Raw genomic sequence first — 19120 nt, forward strand, 5'->3', positions numbered from 1 at the left:
GTGTTCGTATCGTATGTTACAGGGAGAAGTAGGGTATTAGTTATATAGGGCTGTAGGAATATCAATCTCGGGCTGTAAGTTTAGTATTTACCTAAAACATTAGCGATCCGGTGATAAAATCACAAGATCTCAAATTGTTCCTAGACAACCAATATCCCTATTTCATAGCGCGGCCCGACTGCTCCTCCCCGATCACACGCTGCCGAATAAATTCTCCATGATTCCCCGAAGTCATCCCCGGAAATAACAGCCTCTATGCGTCTGGACTCGTGTAGCTGCTGTAGTTTCATCCCCGAGGTCAAGGAATGTCTAAGACGCTACAGATTGTCATTTCGCGCCATATTATTTCTATGCTTCTATAAATCGTTACTCTTTCCGACAATTTTGGGTTTGGTTTTACACCTCGTCACATTATGCCCTGTCAAGTGATGCTTCATGAAAAGGGTTAAGGGCAGTGCGACAAGTCATTCCGCATTTAAACCAATAACCATGTCAGGCAGTGGAGCTGCTTCTAGGGACTCGGTTCCTATAGATTGTTCCGCATGATTGCGTGGTTGTTTCTCTTTAACTTTCTTCTTTCTCTACTGCTAACTCCTGACACTCTTTTCATCACACCGTTTCAGTCTTCGTTTCCTATATGAGCGCCTGTGCTCTTTCTGCATTCCCGCTTTATAAATTAAAAGGAATAATGTTGAAAATTTAAGTTCCTATATTTCCCCTACACCCCGGGTACAGCAATATGTATCTAGTGTCATATATTTTTATGTCGGCCATTTTAGCAGCTCATGCAGCGGCATGGCTTCCTGGAGAGCATCGAGAAATTTACTCGTTGGAGGGAATTAATCTATTCAACAAAACAAAACTGTTTAGTAACATCACCTCCAACTCGACGAAGAAATGGCTTCCCAGTTCCAGCAATATTCGAGGTGTCAACTTGGGCTGTCTCTTTGTGTTTGAGCCGTGGCTGGCTTCGGACGAATGGGGGAGCATGGGATGTGGTCCTTACGTTTCAGAATTTGACTGTGTCTCCGCGCTTGGACAGAGCCAAGCCAATGTCATCTTCCAGAATCACTGGGATTCGTGGATTACCCAAGACGACATCACTCAAATTCAAAGTTTTGGCCTGAATACCATTCGTATTCCCATCGGTTACTGGATTATGGAATCACTTGTTTATGATAGCGAATACTTTCCACAGGGTGGCTTCCAATATCTACAGCGCCTTTGTGGTTGGGCGAGCGATGTTGGATTATACATCATCATCGACCTGCACGGGGCTCCAGGAGCACAAGTACCTACCAACCCAAATACTGGACAAGTGAGTAGGAATTTTACAAAGGAATCTTAATCAATGTCCCAATACTCTTATTTCTCTCTTGTTTCTCTCTCTCTATAACAGAATCTCTGTCACGTTCAATCCCCTACACATTAGACAAGGTTAACCATATTTCTAGTATGCGCCGTCTGCTGGATTCTACATTGACTGGCAGTTCGATCGTGCTACTAAATTCCTTTCATGGCTTACAAATATTATACATACGCAATATTATTTTAGAAACGTCGGGATGATTGGGGTTGTTAACGAACCTATTCAAAATCCCGATGCTGTTCCTGGTTTGCTTTCCTCCTTTTATCCCAATGCCTATACGGTATAGTTCCCTTACCTACTTATATTTCTATCGACGAACTGCTGATTATGGGTTGTAGGCTATTAGAAATGTAGAATCGGCACTTGGTGTAGCTAGTTACAATAGCCTTCACGTCCAGCCTATGAACCAACTCTGGGGCTCTGGAAGCCCAAACCAAAATATGCCCAGTACGTACTTTATGGCATATGACGATCACCGGTATGACAATCCTAAAGCACAACTCTCTGCTAATAATACATTGGCTGAACTGTCTTAGGTATGTCAAATGGGATCCATCCGTTCCAGTTTCTCATTCTGCCTATATTACCGACGCATGTAACAACAACCGAAATAGGTCAGTAAAAGTTAATATCCTTCCCTTTTACAACCTCACCGATTCTAGTGATAATAACACACCAACCATTGTCGGCGAATTCAGCTTAAGTGTTCCCGACAACGTACAATGGAGCCCTGACTGGCATCCGAGCAATAACCAAGGGTTTTACAGCCAGTGGTTCGCAGCACAAGTTTCGCGTTACGAGGCTGATACTGATGGATGGATTTTCTGGACGTGGAAATCCCAACTTGGCGATTATCGCTGGTCCTATCAAGGTAATCTACGCTATAGATCCTTTGAGTAACACCGTGCTAAGAAATCATAGATGCTATCGCTGCTGGTGTAATACCCTCAGACATAGGAAATATTAATACCGGCGCGTGTAATAGTTTTTAAACCAGAGTTGCAATTTATTATATATAGACTAATGATTTCGGTATCAGATAATAGGCTGGACAAATCATTTAATTGGCAATCGTATTTTTAACTTTCTGAAAGCCCTTCAGCTACGGATCAGGTGTACTTGTTTATGAAAGTTATCCACGCTAACCTGCCGGTCCTAAATGTCTATATCTTGGGAACTTTTATATCACGCGCTTATGCTTTAAATCCAGCACTCATATTGTGGATAGCGTGATCTAGAAGGAAATATCGTTGACACTTGGAGTAATTCATGCGATCGAAATATATATACAAGTCGGGACATTAATCGTTATATATTCAAGACTTATGTGTCTATCTAGACGGAAGGGCGCTATAGATAGTAGGGACTTTGGGCCAATGTAATTGAGAGGTACCCCCATTATTGCAAATTCCCATCCAGCCACAACCTAATGATGTTGGCAATATCATCGCTATTCTTCTCTAGTTGGAGCATGTGCCCATTCCCGTTAATGTTGTGATCGCTCAACAGCACATGCCTGGCCGCCACTCCTGCCTGATTTAAGAATTTCGCCGTACACCAATCATATTGGATATGCCAGCTGGCTTGCGAGGTAACCACCAACACACCGCCCTCTACCATGGCCAAGTTCTTCAGCTGTTTGGGTGGTCCCTGAGATTCATCCTGGATTGTGCATTCAATCTGCTCCGGCGAAGTTGGCGGAATGATTTTCTTGAAAATTTGAGTGGCCGGGTCCGTTACTGGAGGGTCATAGGTGAGCGGAATATCAGTCACTCCCCACATTCTTGCCGGCCCGCCGCCGTTCACGGCAGGTTCAACAAATGGCGGCCCTGCTGCCTCGAGCACAACGATCGAATGCACAAACTGAGGAGCTGCATCAGCCATGACCCACGGTCCGAAGGCACCCTGGGAATGGCCGATCAGGATGCACTTCTTCCCAATTTTCGTAAGAAGTGCCGCGCCAGCGTCTTGGAGGGTGTGCTGAGCCGATGCTAAATCCATAATCGATGGTACTGTGGAGGCGAAATATTGATCAAATATAGGATCTCCTTTGAGGCCGGTGCCAGGCCATTGTGTATGATCGGCGGCGTTGGGATAACTGGGGGTGATGGGGAACTTTTCGGGCGCGGTAAACCGTGTTGAGAAGACCGCTGCAGAGAAGGGAACTAACGTCGTATTTTCCACTGGGTTCCATGTTGAACGGGCTCGATCGGGGGTATCCACAAGATACACGACGTAGCCCCGCGCGAGAAAGTACGAAGCCCAGCCCTGGCGGCCGTCGGGAGTGTTGAGCCAGTTCTAATTTTGGGGTATAAGTTAATTACGCATACAACGTGCTGGTGGGCAAGCCGACTGGAACGGATTAGGGAGCTACTTACAGTGCCTGTCTGGCCAAGCCCGTGTACAAAGACGATGGGATTTTGCTTGAGAACGAGCAATGGTTTCAATTCCTCCACGTACATCTGATTAATCAGATAGTCGCCGCTCCCTACGGTAACATATTTGCCTCCGGCAAAGAAGTACCTCCGATAGTGTGGGATCTCAGCGCTGACGCCAACAAAAAGACAGAGCAGAAAGCAGAGTGCTCTCGAGAACAGGAAGTCGCCCATGATCGACTAAGCTTTTCTCCCCTGCTCTGTGGTGATCGTGGCTGGAACGCTGATCGATCTAGCGGATGCATTGGAGATTTGTTTCCGGTAGGCACTGGGCTCTAATATATGTCCTTCGCTGGCGGCTTGACTCGCCTTCTCCTTGATGAGTTCGATGGCCACCCATGAGTCCGTGCAATAGTAAGCTTCTTCCTCGCTCGAAAGGTGGGTATTCAATATTGAAATTAACTTGTTGGGATGTCAATATTACCCAATATCAGCCCGGGCTGCATGTGGACGGCGCGGGCCCGGCATCCAGGATTCCAAAGGCGGGGGACTTAGCAGAAGTGGCCCAGCTTGGGGACACAGACCTACAAAGTACGTAGTGCATTGTTAGGTTTGGGTTAGAGGTTTCCTTGAAATAGTAAAATGCATGACTGTATTCTGCCATAGGAAAAAGCAATCTCATTTCACCTGCAATGATCCCAAGGATTGGGGATATATCGCGGTTGATTCGGGTTAAATCTTGTTCCGGATTATCGGGATGCCAAAGAGTAGTGCTTACGAGAGTAGCCCCGCCGGATCCATACCCTCGGTAGGGCCAATATGCCACAGACCATGCGGATATGACAAGCAAGTCAAGTGGTGATGTAGTATCCTGAGGGCTTGAACGCGCACTTAGCGCTGTACGAAGTGGGCGGTGATTCCTACTGGCTAATGCCCTGTGGGATATATGAACCGACTGGCTACCGGTAGACCACAGATTAATAATTCATATTGTCGTTGGCGGTGTCCTACCACATCCCTCGCTTGGTCGTCCCACTGTTGTGTTTCCTTCAGCGGGAGGGGCGGGCCTCTCCCGTGGGCCCGTTGAGTGGGGTGGGCTTGGCTAGGGCGTTTGCGCTGCTGTGCTGTGAGTCTGTGGGTAGTCTGTGATATTGCAGAAAGTAAATAATAGGCGTTGACGACCCGAGGCAGTGGTACAACTACGTGTGGAGGTGCTTGGAGTTTTCAATACTCTAATATAAACTCGTAAAGGGACGTCGTTGATACTCCCCCACTGTGTATAGTAGTCGGCGAGTCTGGATCGTGCATGATATTGTTGATTGACGAGCGATAGGGCGACTTGCGTGGATACAACGTGGATATGGGGCGGATTGATACGTACTAAGGAGGGAAATGATAGAGTCGGGTGGGGTTAAGCCACCTACGAAGCTAGAATCTTTGAGAAAGTTAGGCTTGTCTTACCTACATATATGCGGGGCCGGCTAGTATCTGCGACTTTTCTTACGGCAGTGCTTCGACCGTTGTTCTCACAGCCTGCTGCGAAAGAGTCAGTGGTAGGCTCAGATAGCGCAACCACTAAACGTAGGATTATATTCCAAATACCCTACTTTGGAAATAGTTATAAGCAATACCCCCTATTCTTCTAACCGGGAGCCCTGAAATAGCGGTGCTGCAATATTTCTGTAGTAAAATGTCTCTGCCCAATGTAGTTTGAAGCTATTCCCACCTCGTAGGTGCCGCAAACCAAGTACGAATTGCGGGTTCGAGATATCACCTAATGGGACTAGCAGGTTGTTTTCCGATTTACGTCACCTCTATGAATCCAAAAAAGGGCGTGGTCCGAATTATTTAGCACGAGACCTTTAATTGGGCGGCAGCAGGAGACAATCGCAAGCAAACCCACTTTTTGTAGGGTATATTGACTTAAAAAGGAGCCTTGACGAACGCGGTAGGCATCCCATCTATATCCCATTAAGTTTAAGTATAATACAACAACTCGGCTCCAAACCCCCACTACAGACCCTGTGCTAATGTTGACCCAAGAACTTACCAAAATATACTCCATATCAAACCTGTCCATATTAAATCCAATCGACGCAAGATCCAACGCCATCATGACTATGACCTTAATAATATTCACATCGATTTTCCGGCAACCTCTTTAAATACGCCAATAACCAATTCTAGCAATTCATGAAAGTCGTGAACTTTGTGAAAGTGATGGTCGGGTTGATGGCCGGGTTCCAGGATGATATTCTGGTTTATACTCAGTCGACTCACACAAGTGCAAATCATCTGACCGATTTCCGTTATTCGACCACCAAGAATTTTGAGCAGGTTGTACACTGGAAGAAGGGCTAGCTGTGCCGGCCTCGCGGGTAAAGCTGGATGGTAGCAAGTGGCTGATGATTGAGGTCACGCCAACTGATATTCCGTGATGCTTGAGGCAAGCAGGCAGAACGAATAAACACGAACAGATTAATCCCACATCGGCTTCGAGAATGCTGCGCAGGCCCCTATTAGAACAGGACTTCGGGGTTGGAGTCATCAAAACTTACGACCACGTGCCGACCCGACTAGAATTCCAGGTGAAATCCTTGGAGCGATAATTATAAACCAGCATAGCAATTCTCACAAAGCTAACAATGCAGGCACTGTGGGATGAACGTTAGCATCTAGGACCTTATTGGGTATCGAGGGCAACATACAATAGGCCAAGGCTGAATACGCCAATCACTCTCAGCTTATGGGCGAGTCCCAGTGGCAATTTCATTATTGCCGGAATAGGTACCGTCAAGACGAACAGATCCGTGATAACATTAATAACGGACCCGGCATATGCGAAAGGTTTTGCGTCAAAACAATGACCCGGTATACGGTGGTCCCACATTCGCTGTAGCGGATGGCATTCGAAAACCGCGGAAAAGAAGATACCCAGGTAGGCGCCGGCGACAAAGACGATTCCAAACTTGACGGCAAGCAGGGTTTTCGAGCCCCGGGAGAAGATGTTGGTGTAGAAAAAGAGGCAACTCAATTTGATACTTCCAAGGAGGAGATTATACACGAAAACTCCAACAATAAAGGGCTGTTGCGGTGTGTTAGCTGGGCCTGACCCCAGAGGAAAGATACCCACCTTCATAGCTCTCGCCAATTCCATCCGTGGTATGTCCCACAGATGTCGACTAAACCCACGGGCATCAGCTGAAGGAGGGTTAGTGAAATCGATATGCCTTGCAGTTAGGGGGGTGGGGTTGGGGTAGATGCTGAGCATCGAGGAAACCCACCGGTGATCTGGCAAGTCGAAAATGCAATTGTCAGAGCCTAAACGCAGTGTTAATTTGGTCAAATTTGAAACTCACATTTGCAGTGAACCTACAAAGGCTTGTAGACAAAAATCTAGCCATGGTTAGTCAAATAGTGGATAGAAAGCAATAGCGAGAGAGGACGCGACTTACAATCATCCCAACCATACTTGCCCGTGATGAATTGACGGGTATACAGGCGCATGGCAACACAACAGGTTACTAGAAAAAGGCATATTGCATGTACTATAACAAGACTTGTGGTCTGGTCCGGTGGGTCGATGAAATTGGGTACGACTCCTGGAGGGGGTGGCAACGATCCAATGATTTTTGGCTGCGTCGAGTTCTCCATCGCTGTCGGAATACAGCCAGAAGGACACGGATTTCGTCGGTCTTCTCAACGTATACGTGAAGCCGACAATGCCGCAGTGTGGTAACTATGATGTTCGAAGTCACGACGCGCGGTGTAACCATCTAGAGCCTTGTGGCTAGACGTGTGGACCAGCAAAAGTACAGACGTGCAGTGCCTGCGGAACACAACCGTGTACACCACACCTACTTCGCAGTCAGCGATCGTCAAGCTCCACGGCAGTGTTTTGGGTGCTGCTGGAAGGGTCGGGTTGCCGAATAATGCTCATGGCTCAGTTCGCCAGTGGTGACGCTGGGAGGGGAGCACTTGGGACCAGGACGCCTGGCCTGTTGAGACTCAGTGCGTATCCAGCGGCAGTCGTCGTGAAGTCCTGGTCTTCAGGAGAGGATTGATGAAGAGGATTGATGAAGAGGTGGTCGACGCGTTGAAGGGCTGGCAACATTGATATGGCATCCCGCCCAGCGACGGCCTTGGCCAGCAGAGTCTCGGGAACCAATAAATGACAGTAATGAGGCCTGAAAGCGCCGCTGAAACATGGTCGTGAATATGTGCCGTGCGATGGCCGATGGGAAATGCGAAATATCACCACTAGGGACGGGACTCGGGAGGCGGCGACGGCAGGGAAAAGCAGAATGATATTCCCTTGAACTGACAAACCGGGATGCGCTCGACAAGTCGGGAATCTCTTTATACGGAGGTACGCACCAGAGTAGCATCCGTACGAGTTTTGACTGTTGTCACCAAGGCTAGTCGGCGAATGTCGCGCTATCATAGGGTTTGGGCTTCAAGGTTCCCTGAACTCCCAAGCATGCGTCCAGGCGGCTCCGTGCCACTGTCCAATGCCTGGAGCTGGACTTGTCAGAGATCCCTAGGGAACTTGCCTCCATCCCATGCTTTTTATGGCTGACGGGCGGAGGGCCCCGGGTTCCGCGGTGGCTACAGGCGACGGCTATCGCTGATTCAGAGCATGAGCGTGGAAGCCACAAATACGGGGCTGTGGGACGGAGACGCGGAGAAGTGATGTTGTTGATATTCGATAGGACCTCCTGTAACCTGGAAGATAGTTGGTGTGTGTTTCCTAATATTCCCCCTATAGCTAGGCTGGCTGGTGGACATGTACTCGGATTGTCCACCTACAATAATGCAGGATCAGACTGCTTCAACGCCCCTGAGCGCTGGAGCTCCCTCAGAATCCTGCCGATGGCTCACGCGATATACTATGTACTGTGCAGCCCGAAGCTTCCGTTGCAGATACGTAAGGAGGCCGCTCCAGCACCCGACCATGCGATTTGGTCTGACCTCCCGTCACGGTACTGGTGGCGGGCAGCTGCCGGGTGCATCCGACTCTCCAGCGAGATAATCTGGCGCCAACGATTCCCGCTACGCTGCTGTAGGATGGGATTAGCAGCTGGACAGTGTATTGGGGAAATAGTATCTGGAGCTCGGTGAGGAGCTCGCGGTAGTGGTTCAACTTGCGACGTAGGGGGAATAGTTGATTGACATAAAGTAAACCCCCTTCACCCTTACTCTCGATTAATTCATTGCCGCTAGATTCGCTGCGAAGTACTCGTACGTATAAAGGTACATGTATTTGCAACGTAGTACTACAACAAGCTAGGGAAAGTGTACTTCGTTTAAGACTAAGGTACCCTGCTTCTACGGGAACTGCCCTTTGACCTGAACGATTACATGATGCCATAAAGCCGTGCATATACCTACGTAGTAATTCTGCAATTCCAGGAACCCGGCTGACCGAGGTGACGATGCAGGTGCGGTGATCATAGCAGACAAGCCAGACTGATAAGGTAGGGGGCAATGCCCCCTCATTTGGCACCGGTATGATGATTGGGCTAGTTCCTGATGTGCTTAGCAGAAAAGCAACCAGATCTACTTCGTAAACTGCGAGTTCAACGTCGGATCTACGCCTGAGTACAATAATATTTCAGGTTTCTCCAGACGGTGGTGTTTTGGGAATCTGGTGGCTTGAACCACCGAGGCTCATAGGCTCAGAGCCGATCCATCGGGCAGTCAAAATGATACAGAAGGAATTTGAAAGCGCTTCGATTGGGTCGGACTCGTACATAATACATATTGTTTTGGCTTCGGGCCGTCCTTCAATTCCCGGACATCAAAACCCGGCCGTTTCCGCTTCACGAAATATATCCCGCCGTGAACCTAGACTACGACGTATTAGTATATTTCTTTTTCGAATATACATCTTAATAGAACCGCTGTAACTAGTCAAGCACTGACATAGTGGTCAATCATCAATTCTTATTATTTTTCAGGCAATGTGCCATGACATGTACCAAGTCATATGCTGCGTCTATATATGTATATAGTGTGTGCCCATCTGCTGGATTTCCACCCAAGTGTTGCCGTCTAAGATAAATAGATGTATGCTAAATCAGACATTCTCGCGCGGATAGTGTTATGGCCATATCTCATCATCCCAATGATATCCAGTTTCAAATTCATATTTTTGATGCTTCACAAGCAGATCGTTCGGTGCAAAGGCTCTCTCGATCTTCCAGGGCTTTCTGCTGAGCATGTACCTCTTTCACCAACTATCCGGCCCAAAGTGGCCTCCTTCGGGCACCACTTTGTAGGGACACGCATTCCAATCGCAGCCTAGTTTGTAAATCTCTGTTCCCCACCACTTGAACCCATCCATCAAGCCGGGATATACAAACCCGAAAAACACAACCACCAAACCAAAAGCGAGACCAGAATCTAGCGCAGCACTCAGGGTCATGGTGTACTTCGCCCACCACGCACCAGCCCTTTTTCTAATCACATAGTTGAAAATGTAGCATACAAGAGCCCAGACGGAGAAATTGAGACCGGTTGCGGGAGGGATCCAACTAAGACTTCCGAAGAGAACAGGCAGGTTTATTTTCCGGACAATGTTGGTTTTCCGCTTTCGAGCATAGAGCCACAGGATCACGGGTGCAATGGCGCCGAGTGGAAAACACCATACTAGCGAGCGATATGTGGCATTCGGCCCAAAGAATTCTTCAGGACCGACGACGCCCCAAAGGATACTTCCATTGAAGTGAACCCGGGCTAGAGGGCATACGAATCCATTGATTGCTTCAGGAGTACAGATGTTTGGGACATTCGCAAACATCCAGTTCAACATGCAGATTTGGGTGATCGACGAGACAATCGTTGCCACCATCTGGACAGAGAAGAGGATGCGAGGCGGGATTTTCATATAGTGTCCAAGCTTAAGATCAGATGAGAACTTGATGCCTTGCGCCGAAGAAATATATCCGTACGTTACGAATACCATATTCGCGACCGGGCGACCTGGAAATACAGCACCACAAACTAGTTGACATATAAGGTATATGCTACTGTGCTGATTGGTGATGGCCATGACGATCCCAATTGGGATGAAGAGGATCGCACAGATGCCGAGCGCGAGCAGCAAGCCATACCACGGAAGATGAACCGGATAGCTGGAAGAATTAGTATCTAGCCGAAGGCCTATCGGAGATGGCACTTACTACTCGACGACAAAAATGCCGACCGCGGTCATGGTAACGAAAGTCACGAGATACCAGCTCAGAGGCGCATCATTATATTTCCTCATTAATCGATTGTGGACATCCTCTTGGCTAATGATATTGTCCGTTGAATCGGATCGGGAGGGTCTCCTGCCGGATGGGACAAATATTCGAGCGCGACCTGTCTCGGCAGTCGCCGGAATAGCTTCATAGGAGCCCTTCGATTCCATTCCCACTTCATTCAACGATGCCTTCCACTGTTTCCAAATGTCCTTCCCATGCCAACAAGCAGTGTGCGATAGCAGGGATGCAAGAGCCGCAAACTGTAGCCCATAGCTTAAGACGTAGGTGATTGGCAGATAAACACGACTATACGATTTATAGGCCTCTCGGTCGAACAGGAAGTCGGGAGTCAGTATTTTGCTGACATCATAAATGTTGCCGGTATTATCGAAGACGGCGGAAGATAAAATGGGCATATATGACGAGAAGAACATATTTTTATAGTATGCAATAGGCGCTATGATCCACATCACAATGACAAGCCCTCCAATCACGTTCATTGCTGCCCAGAAAGGGGTCAAGAGCGGCGATCCAATGTAAGCGATCTGTGCCCAGTCGAAGGTCACCGGGAAGAGACCGAGCCCTGAGGATACCCCAAAAAGATTTGCGACGACAACGTTTTTCGGGAAAAACCAAGTGATGACACTGAAGTAGCTCAACGCAGGCATCAGCAGGCCGGGCAGGAAGTAGAACAAGAATGCCGACAGCCAGACCACGACAAAGAATTTCCAGCGGCTGATTCTCCACCCATTGGCAACCGTATTCTCTTCCTTATGTAGAGTGGTGAACATGGCGGCAGACATCAAAGTTCCTGGCCAGATCATCCCGCTAGGCCGCACGAGAAAGCGTCGAGTTAGGCCCGCAAATGTGTATCCAAGAATTTGAGTCGACAATATCAGGAGGAGCTGGTACGTTATGCTGACTTTCTGGTTGTAAAAGTGAGTCTGCTCCACTATAACATCTGTGGCAAAAGCAAACCCAAAGGAGACATTGCTGCTAATGTAGACACAGCTGTGTTCCTTCTCATTCCACCTTCCGTGGGCGAGCCATAGCCGTAGACGCCGTAAATAACTGACGTGACCTTGTGCTCCCCCCTCCGACGTCCGCACTCCATTTATGAATTGGTCTTGGGGGTCGCCGTGCCTCTTCAGGAGCTGGTCCCAAAGCAGCCCCAACGGGTGCACTAAGAGAAGCGCTATCACTGGAGTAATAGAGACACTCGGATATCGAAGGGAAAAGAAGAGATTTGTTGAAGATCCGAGCACGGCAAACAGCAAGGAGAGCGTCCACATGCGGGGTGTATTGATAGAGAGCGTCACATTATCCACGGCCGAGACGGAGGCCCGCACCTGGGAATATGGAGAATTATCTGGCGGGTCTTCATCATTCACCTCTGGTGCGGACTCTTCGGAATCCTCGGTGCCGGAGCTCGAATCAACATCGGTATCCTTAGAGCCTTGGTTCACAACTGATACATCCCCCACGGTAGGTGTACTTCCCCACCCAGAGTCGCCGACAATATCTCCTTGCTCAGAATCCGTCTTCAGAGACTGGCTTCTCCGTCGCCGGCTAGTTGAGTGCCGCCGTCGAGATGTATCTGGCGATAGCACGGGGCCCAAGGTGCTGGAATTCGAGGGCTGGTGTGTGCCTGTAGTGTGGCCATTCCTCAAACCCGAGGACTTCGTCTTCCGCCTGTGCCTTTCTGTGATATGGTCTAGCTCTTCATCACTAAGTCCCGCGGTGGCTTCAATGGGAACTGCGCCATATGATCCTGTCCCGAAGCCAGGCGACGAGCGCAGGAGGAGCGGAGCCTTGGACATCAGACCCCAGATCGACTGAAATGGTCTTATATATGGTTGTTTATTAGCATGCCGACCCGCATCGTCGTGGGCGAAATCCGGGTGTGAGTTGGAACTGGAAGGGGAACTTAGGAGGTGAGTCGGAGGGGTTAATTCGCGTTCGACGGGCAGATCGTGGTCGTGGGCGTGATCGTGGTCGAATTGCTGGCGTGAGTCATGCCGGGGGGGTATGGAGCGACGAGGAAGAGGGGTGAGTGGGATGGGGGAGGCTCGTGGTTCTATTACCGTTGGTGGCATATGCAGCTAGATATCATGTTTCGTCTGTACTACTGTACCTCGAGGACCGCCAAGTTTTGAGGCACAGGCACGGTGCAAGGCGCTGGTCGGGCCGCGGCGGGTGTTACAGTTGGAGCCAGAGCCAGAGCTGGAGCTGGAGTTGCAGTTGCCAGCGGGTGAGGGAGGACAGGGCACGTAGTACTTCGGACAGCCTACGGCATCCGGCGTGCAGAATACAGAGTAGTACAGAAGTACAGGCCTAGCGAAGAGACTATTGCAGCAACGCGGCAAGCACGAGAGCGAGAGAAGGGGTCGTCGTACTGGGTACTGGGTACTCGGGAGGCCGGACTTGGTCGTTTCGTCGGCGAGGGGCGTGGGGCGTGGGGGGGGGGGCGTTCTCTTGGAACGGTTGGCAGACGATCAGGTGTACAGCTGTCTCTTATACACATCTAGATGTGTATAAGAGACAGGGTGTACAGTATCGTGCACAGGACGGAGGAATTCGGGCGTGGCGGTGTGTTGAATATCGGGTTGTAATAATGTAACAATGTAGTAACAAGGAGGATTGCAAGTGGAGTGCGGTGGTAGAGATTGGGAAGTGATGGGACGTTGGTGTCTTGGAGCAGCGCAAGTCCAGCGCAAGACGAAGTAGTTTGCAGTAGCGCGTGCTGCCACGGCCGCAATTGGTGGGGCTGATGGGCTGATCCGCGCTATCTGATCCGAAGATTACGGGTAGCGCGGGTGTGCGAGCGGACGAGAGATTAGATTTAGATTATCTTTTTCATCACATCGCATCGCATCGCATTATCATCATCTTATCAGTTGGGTCTTTTTTTTATTACCTAGGTAACCCAGTACGTAGCCCTCGTACTCCTATTCCCATTCCCACTCCCTCCCCCCCTTTACTCACTTCTACAGTCTACCTGGGCACCTTTCAGTTCCCTCCTATTCTTTTCGCTCCCATCACTCCGACACCGCCTCCGGCTGACATCCAACCAGTCGAAAAGACTGCCTCGTGTACATACCAGGGCACGTAGTAGTAGTCATATGTAAGTTGCTAGGCCAAGACCGTGGCCAAGAGACTATCTCTCTTGTAGTTACTGGAGTGCTCTCCAGGGACCATCTATGACACAAGGCATCCTGCCTCCTGGCTTCGTGGGATCAACACCGTGGGAATGAGAGCTCTCCGCTGCCCTGGTTTCCTGCACAGCGCTCCCTCTCACACTCCTATTTTCGGACTATGGCCAGCGCCCGATTAGTATATTCAGGATACTCATTTGTGCCCCCCATCAATAATATTCAATACTTGTTTTCGACTCTTCGAGGTAGCTAGGTAGCGGTACGAGTAAGGACTGGGCCCTGGGGAGTGATGGGTTTCCACTTCCGTATCCTCTCCTCTCCTGTGCTCTGAGCATACCCGAAGTACATCCTCCTCCGTTCATGTGCGGAGGCACAGAGTACATCCATCCTACGGCTCCGACCCATCTAGGCTCGCATTCATATATACTTCGCACTGTACAGTACCTATATATATCAATCCCTATCCATCGCCTGGCCCCCAACCGTCTGCGCCTCGTCACGCTTCTGCCCCTGTGTTTCGATTTTCAACCTCTGCATTCCCAGAAAGAAAAATAGACGGCCATTGCAGAAATCCGCCTACGTCTGTCCTCCTTCAACATCCTTCGGCTTCAGCCTCCGGAGATCTAAGGGTGTAGCTACGGCCATCCAGCCTACCAAACCCACCCAAAACAAAGTATGTTCTGCATTACTGCGCTGCGCTGCTGCGCCCCGCCTCAGCGATATGTGCGTAATCCGCCTGCACACTACGCGTAATCAAGCAGCCGCCCGAGAATCCAGGATCAAACCTGAAGCTTCCTTCACGATATCGAGGTCGGCCCAGCGGTTCGCCCCGATGCGCCTGCGAATACTGCTTGTCGCTACGTCAACGAGGGCCTCAAGTGATCCTCCTCTTCACGGCGCATTGTAATCCCATCTGGTTGCAGGATCGCCCTGAAAGTCACGGCACCTGCATGCTTCCTTGCGATGCGATCCAACCATTCGCGCTCTATATTATACTCGGTGCATCCCTCCTTGTCATCAACCGCCTCTGATCTCACTTGAGGTGATCCCCTCCAGGCCTTCTTCTGGCCATGACCCCCAATGAACGACCGCCTGCGCCTTCTCCCATTTCTCGTCGCTCATCTCCAATATTTCTCATATTCTTTGCTTTAGTCTTTACTCTGGCTGTCTGTCCTTTCTCCGGAATGTCGAAATGCTTCGATCTCGTATCCACACGCTCTCTACTCATCATGCACTTCTAGTCTCTGTACTTTTTTTCAACATTCTTTCCACTCTTGCCCAAAATACCTGTCGTTATCCGACTGGCAATGACGCAAAAGGCGATATCCGGTGTTTTCCGAATTCACAAGAGTCTCCGTGCTGTGGGCCGGGCTTTGTCTGTCTCAGCAATGGGCTGTGCCTCGATAATTCAACAGTAATCAATGGCCATGTCGGGGCAGCTTATTATCGAGGTTCCTGTACGGACGCAACATGGAAATCCCCTAGTTGCCCAAATTTCTGTACCGCTCCAGAAGGTCCTTATGAAGGCAATATGACCGGGGGTCAGGCGATGGGAAGATGCCCGGACACCGCCACCGATAAATATTACTGTAAGAACGGTCGTGTCTCTGAGAAAGACTGCAGCAACCCAGCAATACTGTTCACCATCTCAGGTAGGGCATTACCAGTTTCCAAAATGATAGCGTCCCGTCCATTATCACAGCCCAGAATTACTAACCCCCTTCCGTAGGAGTATCGCCCTCGCCTATCACTACTGTTGTACCCTCCACAATCATCGCATTAGATACAGCCACCATTTTCATTATGCCTACTTGGATTTCGTCAAGCCTCTCGCCTCGGCCGACTGAAACACCGCCCAAAAATCTCATTACAAGCGAGATACCAAGAGCTGGCGATTCGGGACTGTATGCCAGTAGGCATGCTCTGGCCATTGGTGTAGGCGTGGGGGCGCCTGTTGGGGTTGCATTGTTAGTCCTCCTTGGATTCCTCCTGTGTCGTAAGCGCCGGAAGGATATGGAGTTGACGGAGGTGTATAACGGTCCCCCGCCTATTCGTCCTGAGCGCCCAGTTGTGGGTAGCGTTGAGCTGTTTGATCACCGAGAAATCGATCGATTGCGTAGTAAACATTCACTGATACATCACGATAGCGATAACCCACCACTGCCACGGCCACAACCGAGAGGACTTGGGCCGACATCTGAGGATCTTGCGGGGCAGGCTATTAGACGTGAGAATACCTGGATATAGACCTGGGGATGAGTGGTGTAATATAACATGTTATGGTGTTGGTTTTAGCATTAATATTAGAACCAACTCAAATTATAGTTCATCTAAGAAAAGAGACTACATATATCTCCCCGGAGATAGCTACCTTGTTGTTAATAGGTCCCTCCTGTCCCTAATAAATCAGTCTAGATTCCCAAAGCCATACCTTAGCTACCTACCTTACCCAGGTAGGTACAGACGTATAGGTACCTCAGGTAGGTAGAATAATGTAGTCACGTGACTGTCGTCGGTTGTGAGGCAATCCTTCCTAGCTAGCTTAGCTGCTGAGCAGCATATTACCATCGTCCATCGTAGCGCCGGCGACACTGTCGTCAATACACCCACATTATACAGCTATCTTTACGCAAAACAGGCATGGCACACGTCACAGGCCTCGGAGCCTTCTTTATCATCGTGGCCTTCCTAGTTTTAGTCGGCGGCGCAGCTTGGATCATATACACACACTTCCGCGCACGCCGCCTAGGTCTTCCAACACCCACCCTCTCATCCTACAATCCTTTCAGTCGCGGGGATCAATCATATGGCACACCTAGCCCTGCCCGGGGAGGAGTTATTGGATGGTTCAATGACAAGCTTGGAAATTTCAAGAATAGGAATAATCGCTCAGCCGGAGGAGCATACGAGGAACCTTTGAGCAGCAATGTGCGGGGCCGGACGAGCAACAGAGGTTTTGGTCCGCTAGATCCGGATGAGGCTTGGGATGCCCGAGTAGGCACAGAGGCAGATGCATACGGGCCTGGAGGATATTACGAGGAGCAGGAGTTGGGACTACACCACGATCGTGGCTCGAATCTTGCGCCTACCCCCGGATTGGCACCATCTGGTTACGGCGATGGGAGCCGGGGAAGAAGTTTAACTCGAGATCCCGAACCCTACATTGGCGGATCGCATGCTGGGCTTAACAAGAGATATGATGAGGAGATGGGCAATCGACCAGCGGAGAATCCTTTTGATGACGCTGCAGAACCAAGCAATGTCAGCTTAAGGGGAGTCAGTCCGCGGCCAATTGATACTTCGCAGGGTTCAAAAGAGCACAAATCGAAAGATAGCGCGGATAGCAACAGCCCGAATGAAAGGAGGTCGATGTTTAGAGAGAACGTGTAGACGAAGGGGTGCTTTAATGGTGGGACGGTCGAGCCATGACATATGGAGTTGGCGCAGAGGCGTTGGTTTCTCCGGATCTTGTTGTAACTAGTATACGGAACTATCACAAAAGTTGTGACCTTCTCCGCGCTAGATTTCTCCTACATTTGATTCTCCGATTTGTATATTTCATTGGGGTTTGAGATTTGATTGTAAAGGAAATATCATTGCCGGTCACCCTCGTGGTTTAGACCCCTTTTGACTGCCAGGTTACTGTGGTAGTTGGAGATATGACAAGGTTGGCGAGAAAGGAGACTGCCATTTGGACAGCCAACCCAGATGCCCCATACATGTGAGTTTTCACTGCCAAATCACTTTAGGGTTGCATAGATATTGTACATCGTAATAGGCTGCCCTGTTCAAGCCGTTTACTAAGGATTACTGTTACGGTATCAATCTAAAACAGGCACGCCGCCATGCCCACGTGCTGATAAGATATGCCATCCGACATAGGGCATAGCTCAACCCCACCATATTCTTTCTCTTGCTACGTACCACCACTCCCTCTCGATCATCCACACTCCCACCCCCATAACATCACCTTAATAACGATACCCCGGCAGCCCAAAATGGCAGATATCAACCTCCAAGAGATCTCAGATCTCTTGGTTAGCATTGCCCACGAAGCAGGCCGCATGATGATGTCTGCAACACCATCTTACTTGGATTCTGGGACGAAGAAGAACTGCAAGCTACCCTTCCAATTGACCCCTTATACCCCCAGGCTAACCACAATTATATAGCGGCGGACCTGGTAACAGAGACTGATCGTGCAGTGGAGAAGATGGTTTCGAACCGCCTTCTCTCCGCCCATCCAACATTCTCCTTTATTGGCGAAGAGACCTACGTCCCGGGCCAAACAGAGCTCACGGACGCACCAACATTCATAGTCGATCCGGTAGATGGGACCACGAACTTTGTGCATGCCTTCCCCGCCTTTTGCATCTCTCTCGGTTTCACCGTACACAAACTCCCTACCGTGGGTGTAATATACAATCCTTTTCTCGATGAGCTTTATACTGGCATTAAGGGACAAGGATCGTTCGTTACGAGGCATGGGGGGGGGAAACTCAGGCTACCGCTGAAGAAAGAACCAGAGCCGTTGAAGGATTTGAGTACATGTTTGGTGGGTGCGGAATGGGGCAGTGATAGGTCAGGTAATAACTTCGACCTAAAATGCAAGGTGTTTTCCAAGCTAGCAGCGACGAAAGAAAATGGCGGTGCGATGGTGCATAGTTTACGATGTATGGGAAGTGCGGCATTAAACTTGGCAGCTGTTGCGGCAGGTCAGCAAGACGTTTACTGGGAAGGGGGCCCTTGGGCGTGGGATGTTGCTGCCGGCTGGTGCATTCTCGTCGAGGCGGGAGGTATCATGGTTGGTGGAAACCCAGGTGATTGGGCACCGGCTGTAGATGGGAGGTGCTACATGGCTGTGAGAGGAGCACCAAGTGGGCAAAAGCAGATTGTGGAGGAGTTATGGAGTGTGGTTGGCGACGGAAAACTGAAATACTAGAGATGAGAACATAGAATGGTGATCGACATATG

At 49.7% G+C, this 19120-nt stretch overlaps 7 protein-coding genes across 7 annotated transcripts; 4 read left to right on the forward strand and 3 right to left on the reverse strand.

The window, feature by feature from the left end:
- Positions 1 to 739: 739 nt before the first annotated feature.
- On the forward strand, positions 740 to 2361 carry BP5553_09539 (putative endo-beta-1,6-glucanase; the record flags this gene model as incomplete). Its single annotated transcript, XM_032018162.1, has 5 exons — positions 740 to 1318; positions 1455 to 1649; positions 1708 to 1847; positions 1906 to 2240; positions 2291 to 2361. 5 exons carry the CDS (start codon positions 740 to 742, stop codon positions 2359 to 2361), a joined length of 1320 nt encoding a protein of 439 aa, XP_031865461.1.
- Positions 2362 to 2767: 406 nt separating this feature from the next.
- BP5553_09540 (uncharacterized protein) lies at positions 2768 to 3978 on the reverse strand (the record flags this gene model as incomplete). Its single annotated transcript, XM_032018163.1, has 2 exons — positions 2768 to 3667; positions 3748 to 3978. 2 exons carry the CDS (start codon positions 3976 to 3978, stop codon positions 2768 to 2770), a joined length of 1131 nt encoding a protein of 376 aa, XP_031865462.1.
- Positions 3979 to 5935: 1957 nt separating this feature from the next.
- On the reverse strand, positions 5936 to 7398 carry BP5553_09541 (uncharacterized protein; the record flags this gene model as incomplete). The annotated part of the gene is made up of 7 exons (XM_032018164.1): positions 5936 to 6248; positions 6303 to 6398; positions 6453 to 6829; positions 6878 to 6945; positions 7029 to 7065; positions 7121 to 7140; positions 7200 to 7398. 7 exons carry the CDS (start codon positions 7396 to 7398, stop codon positions 5936 to 5938), a joined length of 1110 nt encoding a protein of 369 aa, XP_031865463.1.
- Positions 7399 to 9976: 2578 nt separating this feature from the next.
- On the reverse strand, positions 9977 to 13087 carry BP5553_09542 (Uncharacterized protein; the record flags this gene model as incomplete). Its single annotated transcript, XM_032018165.1, has 2 exons — positions 9977 to 10880; positions 10929 to 13087. 2 exons carry the CDS (start codon positions 13085 to 13087, stop codon positions 9977 to 9979), a joined length of 3063 nt encoding a protein of 1020 aa, XP_031865464.1.
- A 2366-nt stretch (positions 13088 to 15453) lies between these two features.
- BP5553_09543 (uncharacterized protein) lies at positions 15454 to 16393 on the forward strand (the record flags this gene model as incomplete). The annotated part of the gene is made up of 3 exons (XM_032018166.1): positions 15454 to 15560; positions 15632 to 15798; positions 15876 to 16393. 3 exons carry the CDS (start codon positions 15454 to 15456, stop codon positions 16391 to 16393), a joined length of 792 nt encoding a protein of 263 aa, XP_031865465.1.
- Positions 16394 to 16786: 393 nt separating this feature from the next.
- On the forward strand, positions 16787 to 17536 carry BP5553_09544 (Uncharacterized protein; the record flags this gene model as incomplete). The annotated part of the gene is made up of 1 exon (XM_032018167.1): positions 16787 to 17536. One exon carries the CDS (start codon positions 16787 to 16789, stop codon positions 17534 to 17536), a length of 750 nt encoding a protein of 249 aa, XP_031865466.1.
- A 608-nt stretch (positions 17537 to 18144) lies between these two features.
- BP5553_09545 (Carbohydrate phosphatase) lies at positions 18145 to 19088 on the forward strand (the record flags this gene model as incomplete). The annotated part of the gene is made up of 2 exons (XM_032018168.1): positions 18145 to 18183; positions 18300 to 19088. The coding sequence occupies 2 exons, from the start codon at positions 18145 to 18147 to the stop codon at positions 19086 to 19088; spliced, it is 828 nt and encodes a 275-aa protein (XP_031865467.1).
- Between the last annotated feature and the right edge of the window lie 32 nt (positions 19089 to 19120).

This window comes from Venustampulla echinocandica (assembly GCF_003357145.1).
Source record: "Venustampulla echinocandica strain BP 5553 chromosome Unknown scaffold_11, whole genome shotgun sequence".
In the NCBI taxonomy this organism is placed as follows: Eukaryota; Fungi; Ascomycota; class Leotiomycetes; order Helotiales; family Pleuroascaceae; genus Venustampulla; species Venustampulla echinocandica.